The 21,420-nt window shown below is 42.3% G+C and overlaps 1 protein-coding gene across 2 annotated transcripts in view; it reads right to left on the bottom strand.

Moving 5' to 3' along the window:
- The window catches only part of rapgef5a (Rap guanine nucleotide exchange factor (GEF) 5a), a 68,232-nt gene that overhangs the window by 16,352 nt on the left and 30,460 nt on the right, over positions 1-21,420 (bottom strand). Inside the window, exons 15-26 of one of the 2 annotated variants that reach the window (XR_011927033.1) lie at positions 21,387-21,417; positions 20,634-20,712; positions 20,344-20,493; positions 20,151-20,248; positions 19,709-19,831; positions 19,060-19,238; positions 18,890-18,980; positions 18,542-18,592; positions 18,369-18,456; positions 18,229-18,293; positions 18,099-18,153; positions 17,676-17,928 (exon numbers count right to left, since the gene is read on the bottom strand). Coding sequence is in view for 1 of the 2 variants with exons in the window: in XM_072447608.1 (XP_072303709.1) it covers positions 17,810-17,928; positions 18,099-18,153; positions 18,229-18,293; positions 18,369-18,456; positions 18,542-18,592; positions 18,890-18,980; positions 19,060-19,238; positions 19,709-19,831; positions 20,151-20,248; positions 20,344-20,493; positions 20,634-20,712; positions 21,387-21,417 (1,129 nt within the window). In the remaining variant the exon portion in view is untranslated. Of the gene's footprint in view, positions 1-16,195; positions 17,929-18,098; positions 18,154-18,228; positions 18,294-18,368; positions 18,457-18,541; positions 18,593-18,889; positions 18,981-19,059; positions 19,239-19,708; positions 19,832-20,150; positions 20,249-20,343; positions 20,494-20,633; positions 20,713-21,386; positions 21,418-21,420 lie in introns of those variants that run through there. The other variant, XM_072447608.1, reaches the window with a different exon arrangement.

Genomic DNA, 21,420 nt, shown 5'->3' with positions numbered 1-21,420 from the left:
TGTCACCTCTTGACCTTTCACAGTTCAGTGGTCACTCCTGGCTGAGCCCCCCCTTACACGGCGCTGGGCCCATGTGTCTGTAATCCGACCCTGCCAAACCTATCTGTTTTACCACTATTTGTTTCAAACCCTAAATGTTTCAAACTTTAAATGTCTGGTGTCCACGTGTGCGCGCGTATGTGTGTGTGTGTGCAATACAAATACATCAAACAATAATAATTATCTCAATAATTCCCCGTTGAGCTGGCCTTAAGGGTCAGTTCACAACTTTGAGTATTAACATCAAATTTCACATCTCCTCTGTTTGTGTGGCCTGAATAAGGTCACCCATCTAATGTAATATGTGCTAATCTTCTATATGTGCTTCAGGTGAGTTTCAAACTCAATCTCTCACACCTGCTCATGTGGTGCTTTACAAACATTGTGGATTAGTTTGTTCTAGCAAGTCTATATGTGTATTAAAAAATCAAAATGATTCTAAACCTTCCCCTTGGTTATAAGGCACATCATTTTATCAACCCGTTTTCCCCTTCTTTCCTACTTTCTTTGTCTCTCATCTTCCTCTCTGTCTTCCTCTCTGTCTTTGTCTCTGTCTTCCTCTTGTAACGGAAGAAACACCCATTTCCAAATTTCTAAACCTGCTTTTTCTTTCTCTCTTTTAACTTACTCTTTACCCTTCACTTGTAACCTGCTTTTACTTTCTCATTGCTGCTGATATAACAACAGATGCTGCATCCCCTGGGATTCCCCTGTTATCCTTTATAATGTCCCTGTCATTCTGCTTCTAAACTCATGTATTGATTACCCATCCCCCTGTTTAGTTTTCACTATCTTCAGGTAATCTGCGGGTCTCATAAAATGTATTCTACTCCTGCATTACGCTGCTCTACACTCCTCCAGAGTCTTTGCCAGTCAATAGCCCCTTGTCTCTGACTATCCTTTATGACTTGGTGTCGTTTGCCTTTAGTTAATGACCCATTCATGTCTTTCCAAGGAGGACATCGGACGTCACCATTTAACTTATTCCCTCACTTACGTCTACATGCAATACGAGGTTTCCTCATGATAATACAAATAAATAAGTTACTGATATAACTTTTACTATCACTTTACTTACTGCCCGTTCTACTTCTATGTCCAAAAACATCAGTAGTCACCCATTTACCCATATTATCACTTCCAGGCCTGTGCCTGTATTTGATTCTAACTTTAAAAACACTTATGTCTTTTCGTCCTGTACTTTCATCTCGTCATGCATTAAGTCCAAAAAGATAATTTTCGTCAAGTCCAAAAATAAAACAAAACAAAACGTAGGTTTGTTCTGTGCACTCAAAAAACACGATACCGTAAAAACACAACTTTTGTCTTCTATGTCGGGGACAGGAAGTGTCCTGTCTGTGATCACATTCCCCAAAATATTGGCCATCTATAAAAATCTGAATTCATCTTCATCTCTTATCAAGTTTAATGAAATCTTTATAATTGATTGTTGTCAATCAAACAAAAACCCTAAAATTTGTTAACAGAGCTCTCAATAACTAAAATTTAAAACCAGCTGGGTTTAGTTCCTCTATTTCATTCACTTTCAGAGCGTCCTCTGAACTGCTTTCTCTCCCTTCTCCTGCCTTGTTGACCCCCCTTATCTCCCCCTCTCTGCCACGTCATCTGAACATACTGGAAGTCTCCCTCCAAAATCCTCTTATGACTTTTCCTTTGTCTTTTTACAGTTTGGGGTGATAATTCAGGCATTATGTGGTCTCGGTCGTCTGAGAGAAATGCTACTTGCTTTACAGTCACGGTCAATGTCAAGCTTCTAGAGAAAATTCCTTATTAGATTCCTCCGGACATAAACGTGGTGTTTAAGATTCACCCATGACTGCAGATTTTAGATCTCTCAGAATAACGCCTTGTGACCCTTGTATGATTAATTGTGATTCTCACACTCGTTAGTGAATCACTTATTAATCCTCATTCACACATTCACACTTCTCTCTTACTCACTTCGCTCGTGCACAGCGCTTACATTCACTCATCTTTATGTCAGTAACAACTCGGCATAAGGCATCATTACTTTCTTTCAGTGAGAAACTTAACTCGTGGTGAGCAATTTAAACTCCCTTATGTGAGAACCTTATCTACACAACGCCAACCAATATTTTTCCAGCAATAATCAAACTCCTTGCTTATGTGAGAAACTTATCTCGTCCATAAGCTTACAATATTTCCTCAGTAATATGAAACTGGGTATTTCCTCAGTAATACCTAAACTGGGCATAAGAGCCTAAAATATTTCCTCAGTAATATTAAACTGGGTATTTCCTCAGTAATACCTAAACTGGGCATAAGAGCCTAAAATATTTCCTCAGTAATATTAAACTGGGTATTTCCTCAGTAATACCTAAACTGGGCCTTCAATAAGAGCCTTCAATATTTTTCCAGTAAATATCAAACTAATGCATAAAAACGTTTCATGGCTAACTCTTTTTCACACACACGTCTGACCTTCTTCGTCGCCTGTGTTCGCCTGCTGCTTCGAAACGACGCGCTCTCCTCGCGGAGAATGAGGTGCGATGGGCGGCCACGGGAAAAGTGGACTTCTTTCTGCTGTGCACACAGACTTTCACCGATTCACCTGTCAATCTCCGCGAAGGGCAGCTCGTCGTCCGGCTCGATAGGGCCAGAAAATGTCATGGAATTAGACAAACATGTCCTTGGGATGAGACATGCACCGATGCTATTCCTTAACACATGGGGAACACAATTCAACTTAGAATATGAAACGACACAGAAACATCAGACATTTGTATGGCATGCATGGGAGAAAACGCGGGGACTGATCACGCAAGCTGTGGTAAGCAGCCTGCGTGATCCTCCTGCGTCTCACCCTGTTTTTTCCCATGCTGGTTGGTTTTATTAGATATTCTGGAATAGGCGGGTCACATTTCTCATTGGTCAGCCTCACATCAAGGCACATGGTATTTTTCCGTAGAGATCAAGCCTTGGGTAAACTTTACCTAAACTCCTCTGGGCTGTCACCCCCCCCCCTGGTAAACCTCCTTTGGCCCATCTTTACGACCCCTTCACAAATGCAGTTTGTCACACACCCGTTCTTCTCTTAGACTAATGATGCAGATAAAATATCACTAATATGCAGATAAAATACATCACAGAAATAGAATCATATATTGACATTTTATCACAGTTACAAACACTAATAAAAACAAACAGTTTCGACTCTCATCCAAGAGTCATTGTCATTGACAATCTTGGATGAGAATCGAAACGTCTATTTTTTCTAACTGAGTCCAGATGACTACAACTGAAGCTTTTTCTACTATGGAACACGCCTGGACGAATGAGGGATTACACCGACATATCTACATGAACTAGTTCAGTTCATAGTTCACACACACACAGTAGTCAAAGGCGCAATGGACGATTTTTCGGCGATTTGAGAACTCAGGCGGAATAGCGCATGCGCACACCCCTGTGCGGACTGATACAACACACATGTGTTTGTTTATTAGCGCGACGGATTGCATCGCATCTCTCGTCTCCCGTAGATTTCCATCTTCTTCTGAGTCAGCTCGAACTGTCTTTCTCAGTCTTCATTTTGTCCCGTACACTGAGGGAACTATATTATGATAGATCAATGCGCTTAGACACGCGGAAACGTGGGGACGAGCCACACGCGGCTGAAGGTGAGCGATGGGTGCGTTTTATGATTGATACGTGGCAGGACTAATTGGCAGTCCACGCCACGAGGAAATAAGACTCAGATTTGGGCCAAAAAAATCGTTCATTCAACCTTTCAGTTCATAGTTCATAATTCAAAATTTTGAACTAAGTTCACAGCTCCAAAAAATGAACTAGTTCAGTTAATTTTTTTTCAATATTACGCTATAATGTTTCTAAATTATTTCCACAGCCCAAATACAACCACAGGCAGCAATTAATTTATTAGTTTAATGCTGAAACTATGTGTCAGATTTCATCTTCATATCCAATTTTGAATCCTTACCCAGGATTTACATTCACATTGAAGGGACAGACTTCCCCAGAGGCAGAGTTTGCACAGAAAAGCAGATTGTTCCCATCCTCACCGACCTTATCATGAAACGCACGTAACTGGTCGTAGCAGGGCGACTCCTGCTGCTCTGTTGCTGCCGCGTCCATGCTGCTTTTTGTTTTGATGTGCATTACGTCATAAGGCGCTGGTACAGCTAGCAGCCCGGTGTAAACGCTCTCTCTTTTTTCTCACACTTATTGTGCTTTATCTCCTATATTTTGTAAATATAGTTAGTATATTTTTTCTATTTTACTGTACGATAGGGACACGCGCTGGAATTGTTTTTAATTCAACGGTTTTTGACTTTTTTCGGCTGGATTTGAGCGTTTTTCGTCGTGTTGTTGTGACGTGAGCTAGCTCCGAGCGAGCCCACCAGCCCCCCCGTGCCCTCCGGCCACCGCTAAAGTACGCCGTGTGCTTGGTACACGTTTATATACACGTTGATATGAAAGAGGAACTTCACGAACGATCGGGATACGCACTGGAATCGCTTTAAATTAACTTGTTTTGACTTTATTAGGCTGGATTGAGTGTTTTCGTCGTGTCGTCGCGATGTGTCTTGGCTCTGAGTCCCCCGGCTCCGGCCCCGCCCCCCGGCCGGCGCCGTATCGCGTTTACAAAAATAAGGAACTCATGAAACTGCGGAGAACAGTCGTCTTACCCGGAGATCGTCACGTTATCCCGGCGGACATCCTAAGGAGAACGCAACGAAGCAGACGGGCTGGACGTAAACTCCGAGAGAAGAGAGGAGGAAACAGGAAGTCGGTTCCCGCCGTAGTCATGGGTAACGTGAGGTCCCTTCAAAATAAAATGACGGAAATAGCGAGCCTCATGCGGTCCCAGAGGATTTATAGGGACAGCAGTGTCTTGATTTTCACTGGGACCTGGTTAACAGCAGAAATGCCAGACTCTATTGTAGGTTTGGACAATTTTCATCTGCTACGAGCTGGTCCAAACCCGAACACTGCACAGTGAGGGAGCAGCTATGTAACAGGGATATTGAACTATTGGCTATTGGCATGAGGCCATGTTATCCGCCCCGGGAGTTCTCACATGTGATTTTGATCGCAGTCTATGTGGCCCCGTCTGCCAATGCTGAAAATGCTTGTGAAGCACTGCTCTCCTGCACTTGTAGGCTGCAAACACAGCACCCACAGGCTCTCTTCCTCATCTCTGGTGACTTTAACCACGCTTCTCCCTCTTCTGTTCTACCAACATACACCCAGTATGTTACCTGCCCCACCAGGAACAATAGAACATTGGACTTGTTTTTTGCCAACACCAAGGAGGCTTATTCCTCTTCCCCCCTCCCTCCCCTGGGCAGCTCGGACCACAACCTTGTACATCTGAGGCCTATGTATGAACCCATCGTGCGCAGGCAGCCTGTGGTGTCCCGTGAGGTGAGGATGTGGTCTGCTGAGAGCGAGGAGGCTCTGAGGGACTGCTTCAGCACCACTGTCTGGACTGAGCTTTATGACCCACATGGGGAGGACATCAACACCATCACAGAGTGCATCACGTACTACATCAACTTCTGTTTTGAGAACGTTGTTCCCTCCCGGACGGTGCGGTGTTTTCCAAACAACAAGCCATGGATTAACCGTGAACTGAAGGCTCTGCTGAAGGAGAAGAAGAGAGCCTTCAGGTCAGGGAACAAGGAGGAGCTGAGGACTGTGCAGAAGGAGCTGAGGAGGAAGATCAGGCAGGCTGAGGCCGGCTACAAGAGGAGGATGGAGGAGCAGCTGCAGCAGAAGAACATTCAGGGAGTGTGGAGGAGCCTGAAAATCATCTCGGGCTTCAAAATCCCCCCTGCCCAGACAGAGGGGGATCTACAGTGGGTGAATGATTTAAATGCTCACTTCTTGAGGTTTGATCGGTCACCCGCCCCTCCCCCTGCACAGCTGCATGCTCCCTCTTCCACAGCTGGACAATGCCCTGCATCTGTTCCTCTTCGCTTATCTGCCCCGGACCATCAGCTCCCCACTTCGCCTGGACTCACCCATCCCCCCAGCACACGGTCCCGCTGCCAACCACTGACTGTCACAGCAGCACAGGTGAGGAGTGAGCTGAAGAGGATTAAAGTGAGGAAGGCAGCGAGACCTGACGGCATCAGCCCCAGGCTCCTTAAGTCCTGCGCAGAGGAACTGTGTGGAGTTATGGAGCATGTCTTCAACATGAGCCTGAAGCTGAGGGTGATACCACAGGTCTGGAAGACCTCCTGTCTGGTACCTGTGCCTAAGACACCGCGCCCCAAAGACCTCAACAGCTTTAGGCCAGTGGCTCTCACGTCCCACCTGATGAAGACACTGGAGCGGCTAGTCCTGGACCACCTCCGCTCCATCGTGACCCGCTGCAGTTTGCATATCGGCCTGGCATCGGAGTGGAGGACGCCGTCATCTCCCTGCTGCACCGCTCTCTCTCTCACCTGGAAAAGCCTGGCAGCTCTGTGAGGATTCTGTTCTTCGATCTTTCCAGCGCCTTCAACACCATCCAGCCGCTGCTCCTGAGGGACAAGCTGGAGACGGCTGGTGTGGAGTATGACCTGGCAGAGTGGATCCTGGACTACCTCACAGACCGACCCCAGTTTGTGAGGGCCCAGTGTTGTGCCTGAACGCGTTCAGGCACAACACTGGTTACGACTGAGGTACCTAAAGCATCGGACAGATTGTGAAGCAATGTCTGGACGACAGAGATCAATGGATTACCTAAGTTTGCATAGGTAAGTCTCTTAGCTGGTGATCTGTGGCGATTTGAGCGCCTAAGACAGGGCTCATCTTCAGGTACATTGTCTGTAGTGTCACAAGTAATTTGCTCAGTAGGATCTGGTTCAAGATTGTTTGCGTCATGATATCCAGCTACCCAGTAGTGGGCCGTGAGGGCCAGCAAGGCCTTCTCTGCTAGCCTAAACATAATCAGAATATAATTAAAAAGATATATATAATAATGTAATAAATATTTGTGGGAAAATATTATTTTCCCACAAATATTTATAACATTATTCCCCAGAGTAAGAGTTATACTCTTCATTTGGCTTTCCTCTTGGTTGCACTGCTTCTGCCCCCACTTCTGCCTCAGGTTGAGATTTGGAGGCTGGTCTTTTATGCTGCCCTCAGACCTTCAGACCTCAACAGAGCTGGTGCTTGTAGCTTAACGAGAATGGAAATGAAAAGGATGTGTCAACCAATCAGCTTTCTTTAGAGATGAAATAATTACCCACAGGTTGTCTTTTGGGGTGTTTTCATCATTTGAGTATGTATCCTTTAAAATGGAGCTAAAACGGTCTCCATCCATTCTCTTCATTGTTTTATACAAGCCTCCCCAGCACTGCCAAAGTTCTATTGATGATTTTACTGAGATGCTTTCAGCCGTATGCACAGACTTTGATGGTTTGGTCATTACAGGTGATTTCAATGTGCATGTTGATAATATTTGTGACAGAAACGCTAAAGAGCTTGATGCTGTCCTTGAAACCTTCAGTCTTACTCAGCATGTGAGAGGCCCCACCCACAGCAAAGGACACACTCTAGATCTCATAATTACAAAAGGGGTAAATATTTCAAATGTTAATGTGATCGATATTGCTCTGTCTGATCATTTCTGTGTCTTCTTTGACCTGTCTGTTTCTCCCAAACCTCCGGTTGGTCCTGCAGTTATTCAGAGGAGACACATAAGTGATGGCACAGGTGCACTGTTTATGGAAATGATAAACTTTGAAAATGTCTCATGTTCTAATGTAAATGATTTGTTGAACTCTGTTACATCTAGTGTTTTGAACGTTCTGGACACCATTGTCCCTATAAAGGCTAAAATGGTTAAAAATAAGCAGAAGGCGCCGTGGAGAAATGATGATTCGGTCAGGGCACAGAAAAGGGAGTGCCGAACGGAAATGGCGTCCAGGTTCAAAAAGAGATTTACAAAGAGAAGCTGAACATGTACAACCTAATCGTATGTAGAACTAGGGAAAGGTATTTTTCTGAAATAATTGGAAGCTGCAGTAACAACTCGCGTGTCCTGTTTGCCACAGTAAACAGATTAACAAACCCTCCAGCTCAGCTGCCGTTAGAACTCATTTCCACATCCAAGTGTAATGAGTTTGCATTATTCTTTAATGACAAAGTTCAGGGCATTAAAAATGCTATAAATCCCACAAGAGTTCATCTACATGCTGCCTCGATGTGTTACCCACCAGATTTCTAAAGTCTGTGCTGAATAGTTTGTTAGCACCATTCACTCACATAGTTAACATGTCGCTTCAATCTGGAACATTCCCAATGTCTTTGAAAACTGAGGTCATAAAGCCTCTCCTAAAGAAGAGCAGTCTTGATGCCGCAGTACTGAGTCATTACCGGCCCATCTGTAATCTGCCATTTTGGGGCAAAGTCCTTGAAAAGGTTGTTTACCAACAGCTCACAGATTTCCTCTTAATAAACAACTCATTTGATGTTTTTCAGTCAGGTTTTAGACCTCATCACAGCACTGAGACTGCTCTTGTCAAGGTGACAAATGACATCCGCCTGAACACTGACACGGGCAAAGCCTCAGTCTTAATTCTGTTAGATCTGAGTGCTGCTTTTGACACTGTCGATCATGGGGTCCTCTTACAGAGACTAGAGGACTGGGTGGGCATCACTGGCACTGCCCTAAACTGGTTAAGGTCCTATCTGGAAGACAGGAAGTACTTTGTTGAAATTGGTAGCTGTGTCTCAGACCACATGACCCTGACCTGTGGAGTGCCCCAAGGGTCAGTCCTGGGTCCCCTTCTGTTCAACCTCTACATGCTGCCGTTAGGTCAGTTGATACGCAGTGAAAATGTGTCCTATCACAATTATGCAGCCGACACTCTATGACGATCTATGTTTCACTATCGGCAGGTGAATATGGACCAGTGGATTCACTCTGTCACTGCATCCAACAGATCAGTTTGTGGATGCAAAACAACTTTCTCCAGCTGAACTCAGACAAGACTGAAATAATCGTTTTTGGCCCACAGAAACAAAGAGAAAGTGTTAGCGGTGTCTCTCTCTAAAACCTACAAACCAAATTAGAAATCTGGGGGTAATAATGGACTCAGACTTGAACTTTAATAGCCACGTCAAAATCAATAACATCAGCAGCTTTTTACCATCTAAAAAACATTGATAAAAATAAAAAAATATAGTGTCAAAACCAGATTTAGAGAGACTTATCCATGCGTTTGTCTCCAGTAGATTAGACTACTGTAACGGCCTGCTCACTGGCCTCTCCAAACGAGCTGTAAAACAGCTGCAGTACATCCAGAACGCTGCTGCTCGGGTCCTGACTAGAACCAGGAAGTATGATCACATTAGTCCTGTTCTCAGGTCTCTGCACTGGCTCCCTGTGGCTCAGAGAATAGACTTTAAAGCAGCTCTGCTTGTGTACAAGTCTCTCCATGGCCTAGCACCAAAGTACATCTTGGATATGTTAGTGCCATATGAACCATCTCGGACTCTGAGGACCTCAGGGACCGGCCTCCTGCTGGTGCTCAGAGTCAGGACTAAACATGGGGAATCTGCGTTTCAGTTTTATGAGACAGGCTTCTACTCTGACAATGTTCAAATCTAAGCTAGAAACAGTTTTGTTTAGCTGCGCATATGACTGAAAGGATTTTTTCTTTGCACTCTTCTCTTTTGTTTGTGATTTTATTAGTTTAAGCAATCAGTTGGATTGATAATTTTTAATTTAGTTAATTTTATTGTATTTCTGTTTCTGTAATTTCTTTGTGATTTGAATGCATTTTTCCTGCTGTGTGAAGCACTTTGAATTGCCTTGTGTATGAAATGTGCTCTACAAATAAACTTGCCTTGCCTTGTGGAGAACGGCGCGGACAACGGCGTGGAGAACGAGTGGACAACGCGCGGACACCGGCATGGAGAGCGGCGCAGAGAACGCGCGGACAACGACAGGACAAGTTGAGGCAACGCCTGGTTGAACTGCGTTTCTGTCTAAATGTATAGTGTCTAGAGCCATGGCATCATAATGATGGTAATATGATGGTAATAAGAGGTGGATTCATTCGGGTGGGACTGTGTACTGAAGGCCCAAGCCCCAGACCCACGGCCCGCCACTGCAGCTACCGGAAGAACATCAGTGAGGACTGAAGATGTCAGAAGTCAGCAATCATGAGACGCTCCACAGACTCCAATTCCAGTGGTTCTAACAGTTAAAATCACTGGAATTGGAGTCTGTCTCTTCTGCAGTAGAGAGGGGTTGAACAAAGCTATTTGCATCTCTGGGAAGTGATCTTATTGGGGCTATAACCTTTTCTACTGAAAACCTGAAGGTATCGGGGAACAAGGTGGACTGGTGGTTCTCCCGTAAAACATTCTTCATCTGATTCTTCAGATTTAAGTTGTCTGCATCGCTGTTGGCAAGTTTGACGAGGTCCTGCAAACGGAATTGGACACTGCGTCAACATCTGCCTCGGGAAGGAATCCACATGGCAGAAGTAGATCACCATGCAATGTGCGTTGTAGGCCATCACTGCCCTCTGGCTGCACTGTGGAAACTGGAAGATCTCCAGCTTTCTTGACCACAACGATAATGGTTTGTTCCCATTTGTGATATAATTTGTGTTTGCCACGTATTCTAACATTTCAAAACCAATACTCTGTCACTGAGCTTGTCAATGAGGCTTGTTGACACTGTATTATCCAGCAAATACCAAAGGGCTGCTTGGGGTCAAACTGTCGATGTTCTGGAGCTTTTGTCTTCACAGACTGGTTGGAAGGTGAGTATCCTCGCGTGAGATCATTAAGAGGCTTAACAATAGCAGCATATCCCTTAATGAATTGCCAATAATAGCTTGCAAACCCCAGGAATGATTGCAAGGTCTTCAGATTTGTCGGAATTGGCCAGGATTTGACAGCTACCTTCTCTGGGTCTGTTTCCACTGCCTTCTCAGATACAACGTGGCCCAAATATTGGACAGATGTCTGGAAAAATTTACATTTCTCCGGTGAAAGTTTCAGTCAATATTCTTTTAATTCGTTCAGCACTCTCAAAAGGTGATCCTCATGTTCTTCAAGAGTATTGGAGAACACAATCAGGTCATCTATGAACACCAAGACCACTTTCAAGTGCAAACTCCCCATACATTTCTCCATCAGTCGCTGAAATGTAGAAAGTGCATTGGTGACACTTTGCGGCATTCTCTTAAATTCCCAGAAGCCAAGGGGAGTGACAAAGGCAGTCTTAGCCTTATCTTCTTCGTGCATCTTTATCTGACAATAACCAGATTTGAGATCTGGTAAAGAGAATGATGTTGAGCAGTGGTCCCCAAACTATGGCCCGCGGGCCACATCCGGCCCGCTGGGCCTTTTAATCCGGCCGCCAAGCTTGTCCAAGTTATATTTTTAAAAAAATAAAAAAAAAAATTTGCCGTAGATGGAATGAGAAAGAAAGGAAGGGGAATGATGAGAGAGAAAGGAGGACATGCAGCAAATGTCGGAGTCGGGATTCAAACTCACGATAGTGTGGCTGGCCGTTCATTTTACCTTTCGCCTGTAATGCCCACATTTCCCCAAGAGATGGCACTGTTCTCTCTAAGCTGCGCCTGCGCAGCTGCGCGCCTGCACATAGTGCACTGCTCGCACATAGTGCACTGCTCGCACTTAGTGCGCGCACAAGAAAATCTATGGCACGCAGAAAATAAAATTCACCACAAACGGCCACCGGGGCCAATCAAGCAGGAAGCGCAAGTGTATGACACACTGTAGAAGACTCTTGTGGACAGTAGAAGACTCTTGTGGACAGTAGAAGACTCTTGTGGACAGTAGAAGACTCTTGTGGACAGGAGAAGACAGTAGATAATTAATCATTATTTAATGCATTTGGAAAACAATTCGTACATTGAGCCTTGCATTTGTTGCTTTGTTACAAGTTACAGGTCAAATCTTGCGTGTAATTTATAGTAATTCATTAGTTCACACAAACACACCATATTTTCCTGGCCCGGCCCCTCGGCCAAATTTTAGAACCCAATGTGGCCCTCGAGTCAAAAAGTTTGGGGACCACTGATTTTGAGTCATTGAGTGCAGAAAAGGACTCCTCCAGGTTGGACAAAGTGTAAGCATCTTTTATTGTTTTGAAGGTTGAGTTTCCAATAATCGATGCAAAGACGAATATCCCCATTCTTCTTCTTGACCACAACTATTGGAGATGAAAATGGCGATTCTGACTCCTAATTACACCGGCTTCAAGAAGCTCTTGTAGATGTTTACGTACAGCGTCTATGTCCTGTGGATGGATAGGTCTTGCACGATGCTTAAAAGGGGGTCCGGTCATGCAGATTTATATGGTGTTTCACCTGACTTGTGCAACCTAAATCCAGTTTGTGTCATGAGAAAACTTCGGGCATGGCATTTTGTTTTGGTGCTATCCGTTCTCTCCACTCTGGTGATACGGTAGATTCATCTAAGTTTAACGTGTTCAGAAATAATGCAATCGTAGGCTTTAAGTTCAGCTCTGATGGAAGAAGGTGGGATGGCTACATCCTGCTTGGATTCGTTGGTCACAATAACTGGAATCTTGTAAGGTGAAGGTGCTGGAAGAGCAATCAAACAGTTGTGCTCACACACAAGCCAAGCCCGAATCTGGATGTTGTATGATTGCAGATTGTCTGGTTGCAGCATGAATTTTAGCTGATCCTTCACAACTGTACGGCCAGCTTGAATAATTTCCGGTGCGTTACTGAATAGAATCACAACTCCCCTGGTGTCACCACAGCTTTGCTGGTATGTTAGTTGAAGGGTGTTCAGGACTGCCTTATAACCATGTGAAAGTGGTTGGAAGGTTGGATCATCACTCTTACGAAACTGGGTGTAGAGTGCTTCGAGGGTGTTCATACCAATGAGAATGGAAGTTGGGAAACCAAGTCTCACATCCGGAACTACAAGAGCGAGTGTAGGGACTGTAAACTTGTTCCCAAGGAAATCTTCTGAGAATGTCCCTGAAGTTTCAACATAACCCAGGCATGGTACCAGGGCCTTCAGGGGGCCCTAAGCGAAAACTTTTTTGGGGGCCCCTCACCACGTCATCAGAATCAGTTTTATTGCCATTGTCAGTAAACAATTCACATATGGGAACTTTCTTCAACGCAAACAAAGCGCACCAAAACGCCAGGGCATCTGTTTGCCAGTTAGTTTATTCTCAACACCTCACAAGCTCAAATATTGCTAACTTAAATCCCACAATGCAACTTGGTATTCCGCTGACATCACCTCTACTCCCTGTACAAATAACACACGTCCCAGATATGTTTTTGGGCGTATTTGTGGGCGTTAATTTTCAGACCTTTTTTGGGTCTTCTGGTGCATTTTAATGTGGTCCAGTCGGCTAAAGTAAGAGTAAAATGTTGAGGTTGTAATGCTATAAAATGATGATGTGATGAAACTGTGCCAGGAGAAAATGACTAAAGCCAGTTATCAATACATTAGTGTACTTAATTACTCAATACAATACTGGCTATGAAAAATAATTATGGTCAAATTGATTCATTTTAACTGAAAATGTAAAAGTAATAGTCATCCTTACTAATTTATCTTTTACTGCTCCCAACTGTTCCTTCTTGCCAAAGTGACAAAACAAGTTATATTAAATTAAACAAATGGCATAAGCATTGCTTGATTAACAATTAACACTGATAAAACAATGCAAAAATGTTATTCCCAGAGAATGAACAGAAAATGGAAACAGAATTCTTATTTATGGGAGATAAAAGTTAGCTTCCGCGGCCTTGTCTCTGGAATGTCTTTTTTTTGTAGCTTAGCTTAGCATTGTTGTTGTTGTTGTTGTTGTTGTTTTATGGCGGTTGGCATCCAATTGTTGCATTAACGCCAGACTTTATTCCTCAGACTTTTCGTAGTCGCTAGGCCAGAGATGAGACCTCATCTCCCGAGATCCGACCTCATGGACCTCCTCTGATGGAACTTCATGATGGAACTTCATGATGGAACTTCATGATGGAACTTCATGATGGAACTTCATGATGGAACTTCAGATGGAACTTCAGATGGAACCCTGCGGCGGTTGGGTTTTTGCGCCATTGTTCAACCAATCAGCACGCACGCTGAGCCAGAGCGTAACGTTTTAGCTTTTGTCTTTGGAGAGAAAATTACTCTCTGTGTTCATTTTAATCCAAAAGCAGTCATTCGATGGAAAACGTTCTTTCCAATGTTCAAAGTGTCTCCATAAATCTCCACGTGGGGGTTTGTACGTGGTATCACCTTATCCCGCATTCCTGTTACCATGGCAACATCCAGAGGTCATCTGCTAGGTTACTACAATTACTCTAAACCAGGAAAAAACCTCTTTTAATTGCTTTCTAATCTGACTCCTGGTAGTTGTCATGCCATAGCTAAGAAAGAAAGAATCTTGAACAAATCCTTAAATAAAAAAACATTACATGCACTCAAAATCTGACCAGATTTTTGAAAGATTAGTATAGGTAAACCTCTAAACCAGCTCATTTCATTCTGATCATGACCCCTTTGATTCCTACATCAGATTTTAGTATAACCTTTGATCAGAATTGAATCACAGTCACAGTAATATTGTTAATACAGGTTCAGATGTTTTATAAACAAGGGAAAAGGGTTTTGAACAAGGATTGAAAGGTCCCCAGTTGGTCACCCGTCAGCTGTTATTTCCTCCAGAACTGCCGGGCTGTTTGTTACTCCACAGGTCAAAAAACCTGCCTCAGACCACATGTCTTATCCTTGTGGTTATCACTGAGTCCAGTCCAAGTTGATGGGGCCATTTCCACGCTCAAGCTTCACTTCACTGAGCCCAGGAGAGGCCAAACCCAGGGACACATCCACCAGCACCAGGGAAACGCTGGACAGCTGCATGGTGAATGAGAGGCACAGAAGCAATGAGCTCCAAACACCACCAGTTTTCTTTTATATAGCATAGAATGAGCTATGGACTGTTGTTCTGTGCAAAAACAAATGAATCATGGTGAGGAAAGCACCAAACATAAACCAGTAACATTTTATTATTGCTGTCACCCACTCACACTTTTTTAAAATGTTAAATCAAGCCACACACATATAAAATGTGTTTATGATATATAAAGTTTATAAACAAAACAACCTACATACATCATTAAAACATAATTTTATTGTTCATCTCTTCATCTCTAATTTAGTGAATGAAACATCATTGACAAACAGCTTTGTGTGATGCACAGATGAAAGAAGACGACATCTGCATACTACATCTACATCTGCTTTCATTCCACTTTGTTTCTTCAAAATTAAATCCTACACAATCTTCAAGGGCTCCTGCATTGCCAGCTCAAAATCCACTGTTGAAACATCAGACCACAACCAAGTAGTTTTCTTGTGGAGGTCACGGTCATAGGATGGAAACTTTGTATCATAATTTTAATAAAATAGTTTTCTTCCAGGCTGTGAATGGACACCAGGTTGGCTCACTGGGACACACTGTAGATCTCCGCATCAGGTCATAGGAGCAGCTATGTACTAATAACAGCGATAACCGAAGCTGGAACATAAAGCAGCCTCCACGCACCAGCTTCACTTCACCGGGCCCAAAAGGAGAGGCCAAACCCAGGGGCACACCCAGGAGCACCAGGGACACACAGGACAACTGCATGATGAGCAGAAACCACGGAAGCAGAATGTAAAATGTGTTATTTTTATATTGGACATGAAATGGGATGAGCGCAATTATTATGTGCCAAAACAAATGAACTAAGGTGAGGCATAGCAGCTATTTTAATAACGTAATCTTACACTCTCAACTTCTCTGAATTATCAAGATTATCCCAGTGAAGGAGGGCGCAATAGTCCCTGTACAAACTCTAAGGCGGTTCAATGGAGAAAGTACTGAAAGAAGGCTACTGCGTTCTGTACAACAATGACATATGGACTTATTTTTTAATGCAGCTGCAGGTGGAACATGTAGAACTGAATGTAAGCAGGCGAGTACACAGTATCACTAAATTCCACAACCTTGTACAAGATAGATTTGTTTGAACAGTTGTCAAAGTTCTGAAACACTGTCAATTTAAACAGTTTCATGTGTGGTCCTCTTTAGACAGTTCTTGTTACATAAAAACAAAACAAAAACGCCACAATCAGCTGGCATTGTCACATAAAACCTATAATTTATTCTGTTTCAGTAAAATGTTCACATAGTAAAATGCTGCATTTAGAAAACCAGGAAGAGGGACACAAGGGGAACATATTGCTTTGTCTTCAACTTTTTTCCATGTACAACAGATAAATAACATAACTAAGGGTTGTATTTACACATGATTACAGTAGTACAAAGCCTTCATTGTGTCCTCTCACTCAGTCGACGCTGTGTTTTCGTTATCATGCAAACAGCTTTAAAAGATTGCATTAAAAAAGTGACTTTACACATTACAATGGCTTCTCCAAGATGCACCTTTCAGCTGGTTAACTCCCTCATGGTATAAAGTGAGCACCCCCACACTTTGAGCATCAGACATGGCATAGAAACCTAAACAACTTGCCACTTAAATAAACATTACATTACAATAAATAAGTTACAAATGCTTTCATGAAGCAGTAAATGTATTGTCATGTACAGTAAAGACAAAAACTGTTACTCGAGTGTATTTACCTTATTGTGAAGATCTTTGTAATGTAATAAAGTGTAACTGGCCTGTGAAAAGTAAACAAGAGCTATCTTAGGTGGCTCATAAATGAAATCTTGCTCATAACACTGTAAAAGTATCACAATTGTCAACATAATCTACAAAAGAAATGGCTCTTCTTTTTGAACTGTCAAAGGAAATAGCAGTAATCATAAATAATTATGTCCCTGTATTGCACATTCACTCTCCATATCATCTTGAGACAGATGTTATGCAAAAAAGATTGGCTAAACAACATGGCAACTACATATTCAAGCACCAGAACGTTTGGCACAATGTGGAGTGGTGACTAGGCCAGTGAGAAGTTAAGCAAAACAGACATTTTTCAAGTACATATGAAATTACTGTATATCCTAAACCTGCAAATGACTGCATGGGCTCTTGAACATTTGAAAAAACAAAATAATGCCAAGAAATACAAATTGAAAATTATAAAATCAATCCAAAAAATAATCATTTATTATACTCTTAAATAGCAAGCATGTTTGTATTAACAAATCATGTTCTTTTGGTTAGATTATCAGTATGTGTTTCAAACACGCATACTGGATTTGTAAACTATCAATTGTGGTAAAAGGGAAACTGATTTTGCGTAGTGGATTCAGTGCACTGCAAATGCTGATAATGGTGATCTCGACTAACACGAACATTAAAACGTTCAATAACCCTGACTGGCAGGAGTCAAGCATTTACAATTGAATAAGTGGCTGGGCCTCTGAACAGTGACGACACTAAAAGAAAGTATTCAGCTGCAGAACAGACTAAATAAATAACCACAAATACACAAAAACAATGGCATATTCAGTCAAAAAGATACTGTACAAGCTAATTACACACATTTAGATTATTTTGTCTTGTTTTTGGCTAATCTGTGGCTGTGAAGAATCTTTTTTGTAGACAATAACGCAGTTTTTCAGTCCATGTTCTTCTCACTAGTGCCTTCAGATATAACAGTAGTCTTCCCATTGTCTACTTGGCAACTCTGCTGGTAGTGGGACTCTTTGTATCTTTTCACATGAAGCGTCTTTTGTCACACCCACTAATAATACGTTCTTGCTTTTTAAGAGAGCCGTTCAGGCACGCGGCTCCAGTTTGTGCGAGAGTTCGAATAGCGTCTGTTGATTGTCAATGATGTGCAGATACTGAACGCTGGCCCTCACCTCCGGGCTGTCCATGCCGATGACCTCATTACCTAAAGAGACATGGTACACAGAAGAAAACACAGGTAAAACATTTGCCTCAAAGATTATAATGCTGGAAATTGTTGCTTGGAAACTGTTAAAACCGCAATGCTAATAACTGAACAGCAGATGGCGGTAGGGGCCTTAAAAATGAACATTGTTTTATACAATAATGACAAACCTGGCTGGTCACTTTGGCAATGGCGTATCATTCTCACGGTGTCTGCAATCATGTGCTGTAAGACAAATTGTACGTTCTCTGAGACAAAGGAAATTGACAAAGGTGAGGATGCAAAAGTGAATCGACTAACCAGTTTCTCAAAGTTGACCAGGTTGTCGTGAAAGGTTTTATTCCCCTCATGGATAAATGTGATGTCTAGAAGTACAAAATACACATTGTTACTTAAAAGGAATCCAATAATAAAGTGATGTAAATGCAGTAAAGTAATACCTTTTAAAAGTAATGGCATAAAAGGGATCTTAGGAGGTTTCATCCGCTTGAAAGAATCGCGATACGTTTTGTGGTTGAGCGACGGGTCCTGAGTCCAGATAAAAAGAAAACAATTAAGCAGTCTTAGAATTTATAAAACCATTTCTACAAATACTGCAACAATAAAGACCTACTGTAATGAGCTCCAACTCAGAAAAAATCTTCTTAAACTTCCCAGGACATTTCTGAAAAAAATAAAAGTCAAACAGGTTTACAGTGGGGTTGTCGTAAGTATTTATGCCCAGACACTATTTGATATTATAATTAGAACTGATAATGAAATGGACAAAATATCTATATCAAAGCTAGTATCAGACCACATTGTATGTACTGTAGGGAAAAAAAAACTTTGTAAGCGGTTGTATCGAAATCTGTATTGAGTTTTGAGCCTTTTCCTTATGATCAAAATCAAAATAAAATAGTATCTTGACAACACATTTATTATTATTTATGTTTTTTCCCCAAAGTGACCATGTTCTTACCTCCCAGGTTTGGTTGAGTCGACTGACAGATGCGGTGTTCAGTCCCATAATGATGGCAAATGCAGAGTTTAGGTTTCTTTGGGCTTTACAGCTGTGCAAAAACAACAAACGTCAAGCAACTCAGTAGATATTATGTTTGTATATGTGTATGTACACATAAGAGAGCTTACTGAGCAGCGATCTTGATAAACTTCTTGAGCAGCTGGACTCTCTTATTGAGTGACACACACATCAGGACTTCAGACATGACCCACTGCTGAACTTCGTTACAGCGCTGCAACAGGGCAGACAGCGCCGCCGTGTGGCTCGAACTGGGACCGCGTCGAAGCGTGTAGTACACCAACTCTTGCTACAAGAGAAGAGCAAAGACAATGTTAAAATCTACAGAAATGACTTTTATGTAACTGTAGGTAGATGTATAGCTGTCTTTGACAATACTATGGTATGGTAAATGTGATGATAAAAGAATCCTTAAAACTAGATTGTGTATGATTCCTATAAGTTATTTGTTCTTTTCTTCTGTATCTATCTCTGTATCTACCTGCGTTGCATCAATGGAATTTCCCCATGTGGGACAATAAAGGATTATCTTATCTTATCTTATAATGAAAAACTCGCTTTCGTCCATTTTGTGCCTTCTGTTTTCCTGCTTATATAAGGACTGTTCTTCCTGACAGCGACTTAACTACAAGAACACTTGCTGTATTCATGATCTAGCAAATCTTATGGAGCTTTCCATATTTAATGCCTGTTCCAGCGACGTCTTGGATCTATAAATTTATTATGATGTTCTGTGTGTGCTGAAGTCTTAAGCAGTACCTCGTGAATAGATTTGAAGAGGGTCCAGTCTAGGTGAGTTAGCGCAGTTGCCACGTCCCATGTGTTGATACCCAAGAGACGCACAGGCCTCCGGCTTAGCTCAGTGCAGTCTGTCAAAGGAGGCTACACAAAAGAGACTCAGTTAAACATACTGCGCAACACTAAGAATAACATTTACAAAGAATGGAGTCAACAGTGCAACTTTATCTGGCCTTTTAAAAGGCAGGTCAAAAGTTGGGTAAACGCTCATAACATCACTAGATATCATATAGCCCAGTAGAAAGCACTTTTGGCAAGATAAAAATATAGTAGAAAGAAAAAGGGAAGACCTTGCATGTTATTCCCCACAGTTGTTTGAGTACAGTTTTAATCAGGATAGTGAAAACCTGATAGAGCCAGAAGAATGCAGCCTTTGTAGTTGGGGACACAAAAAGGTACAAACCAGGATTTCAGTAAGATTCCTGCGGCAGGCCACCAGTTTCCCCTGTGGAGTTAGGGACTCTGAGTACACACAGTCACTGGGCTGTAACACTCTCCGCTCTGTAGATGCAAACAGACAAATGACAGACATAATGGAAGTTAAAGTGTAGAAAATTAACTTTCTCAGCAGGGACTCTGGACTCTTGAGTGTGTACCTCCACTGTGCGACACCACTGCCAGCACCATCTCCTCATCAGCACGGTCCAGCTTCAGGGAAACGATCCTCAGAAGCTCGTGAGCCTCCAGCAAAGGGTGCGTTTGGATGCTTAAATATGAGTCGGAACTCACGTACACGCAGCAAATCACTACAACAGAAGCAGAAAAAACAGGCAATTGGCAAAAGGCACTTTCTCTCAAGTGTTGAGACAGAGAAACATTTATCAAATCTGCATATGAGTAGAATTGCAGAAAAATGCCGATGAGTCTGAATTCATTCATTACTCACCCTCTCTGTTTTCAATTGGAGGACTCCGGTGATGCAAACTGTTTTCTTTTAAACTCAGTTGCTGGTACATTTGTTTACTCTAGACAAAGAAGAGCATATCAACACAATTACTAATATGTATAATAATATGTAGAACTCATGAATTTTCTTCCACTTATTTGTGATATGGGACCTCGAAATCAGTTCTATTATATTAGGTCTTACATACAAACAGCTGTATTACTATACTATACAACTATACAGCCCACTTTTCTGTAGGTCAACACATTAGTGCATTCAAGCTGTGCATAGGATAATACTAAACCAGATATTCTCAACCTGCGGGTCGCAAAATTATTTCAGGGGGTCCCCAGATGATATGGGGAAGTGTATGCAATAGTCTTAAAGCTAGCTAACCTCAAATGCGGTGGTAAATTTCCATTTAGACTTTTATTTTGTGGCCAATCAAATAAATGTATCAAGACCTATAGCCTGAAAATAAAATCAAAGATTAGACATCAAACTACTGAGGAACTCATTCAGTGACAGGCTGCTGCTGTCCAAATGCAAATATTTGCACATTAACTGTTAATTTTCTACTTTATTGTCCTAGTAGCACTTTTAATATAATTTGGTATTGTGTTTTTATTAGGTCTTGTTACTTATTGGAGCTGTAGCAACTGAATAATTTCCTTTGAGGATTAGTAAAGTATTCTGATGATTATCTTCAGCCGGTTTAGAACCATTGCATTAAACATAACAGTTTAATCTTACCTTTTGGTTAAGCGGACAATCGTCTACTGTGCTG

This window comes from Eucyclogobius newberryi, unplaced genomic scaffold, assembly GCF_026437365.1.
Source record: "Eucyclogobius newberryi isolate DKJ021-1_F unplaced genomic scaffold, fEucNew1.0.hap1 SCAF_16, whole genome shotgun sequence".
In the NCBI taxonomy this organism is placed as follows: domain Eukaryota; kingdom Metazoa; phylum Chordata; class Actinopteri; order Gobiiformes; family Gobiidae; genus Eucyclogobius; species Eucyclogobius newberryi.
This window is presented reverse-complemented; position numbering and strand designations above follow the sequence as displayed.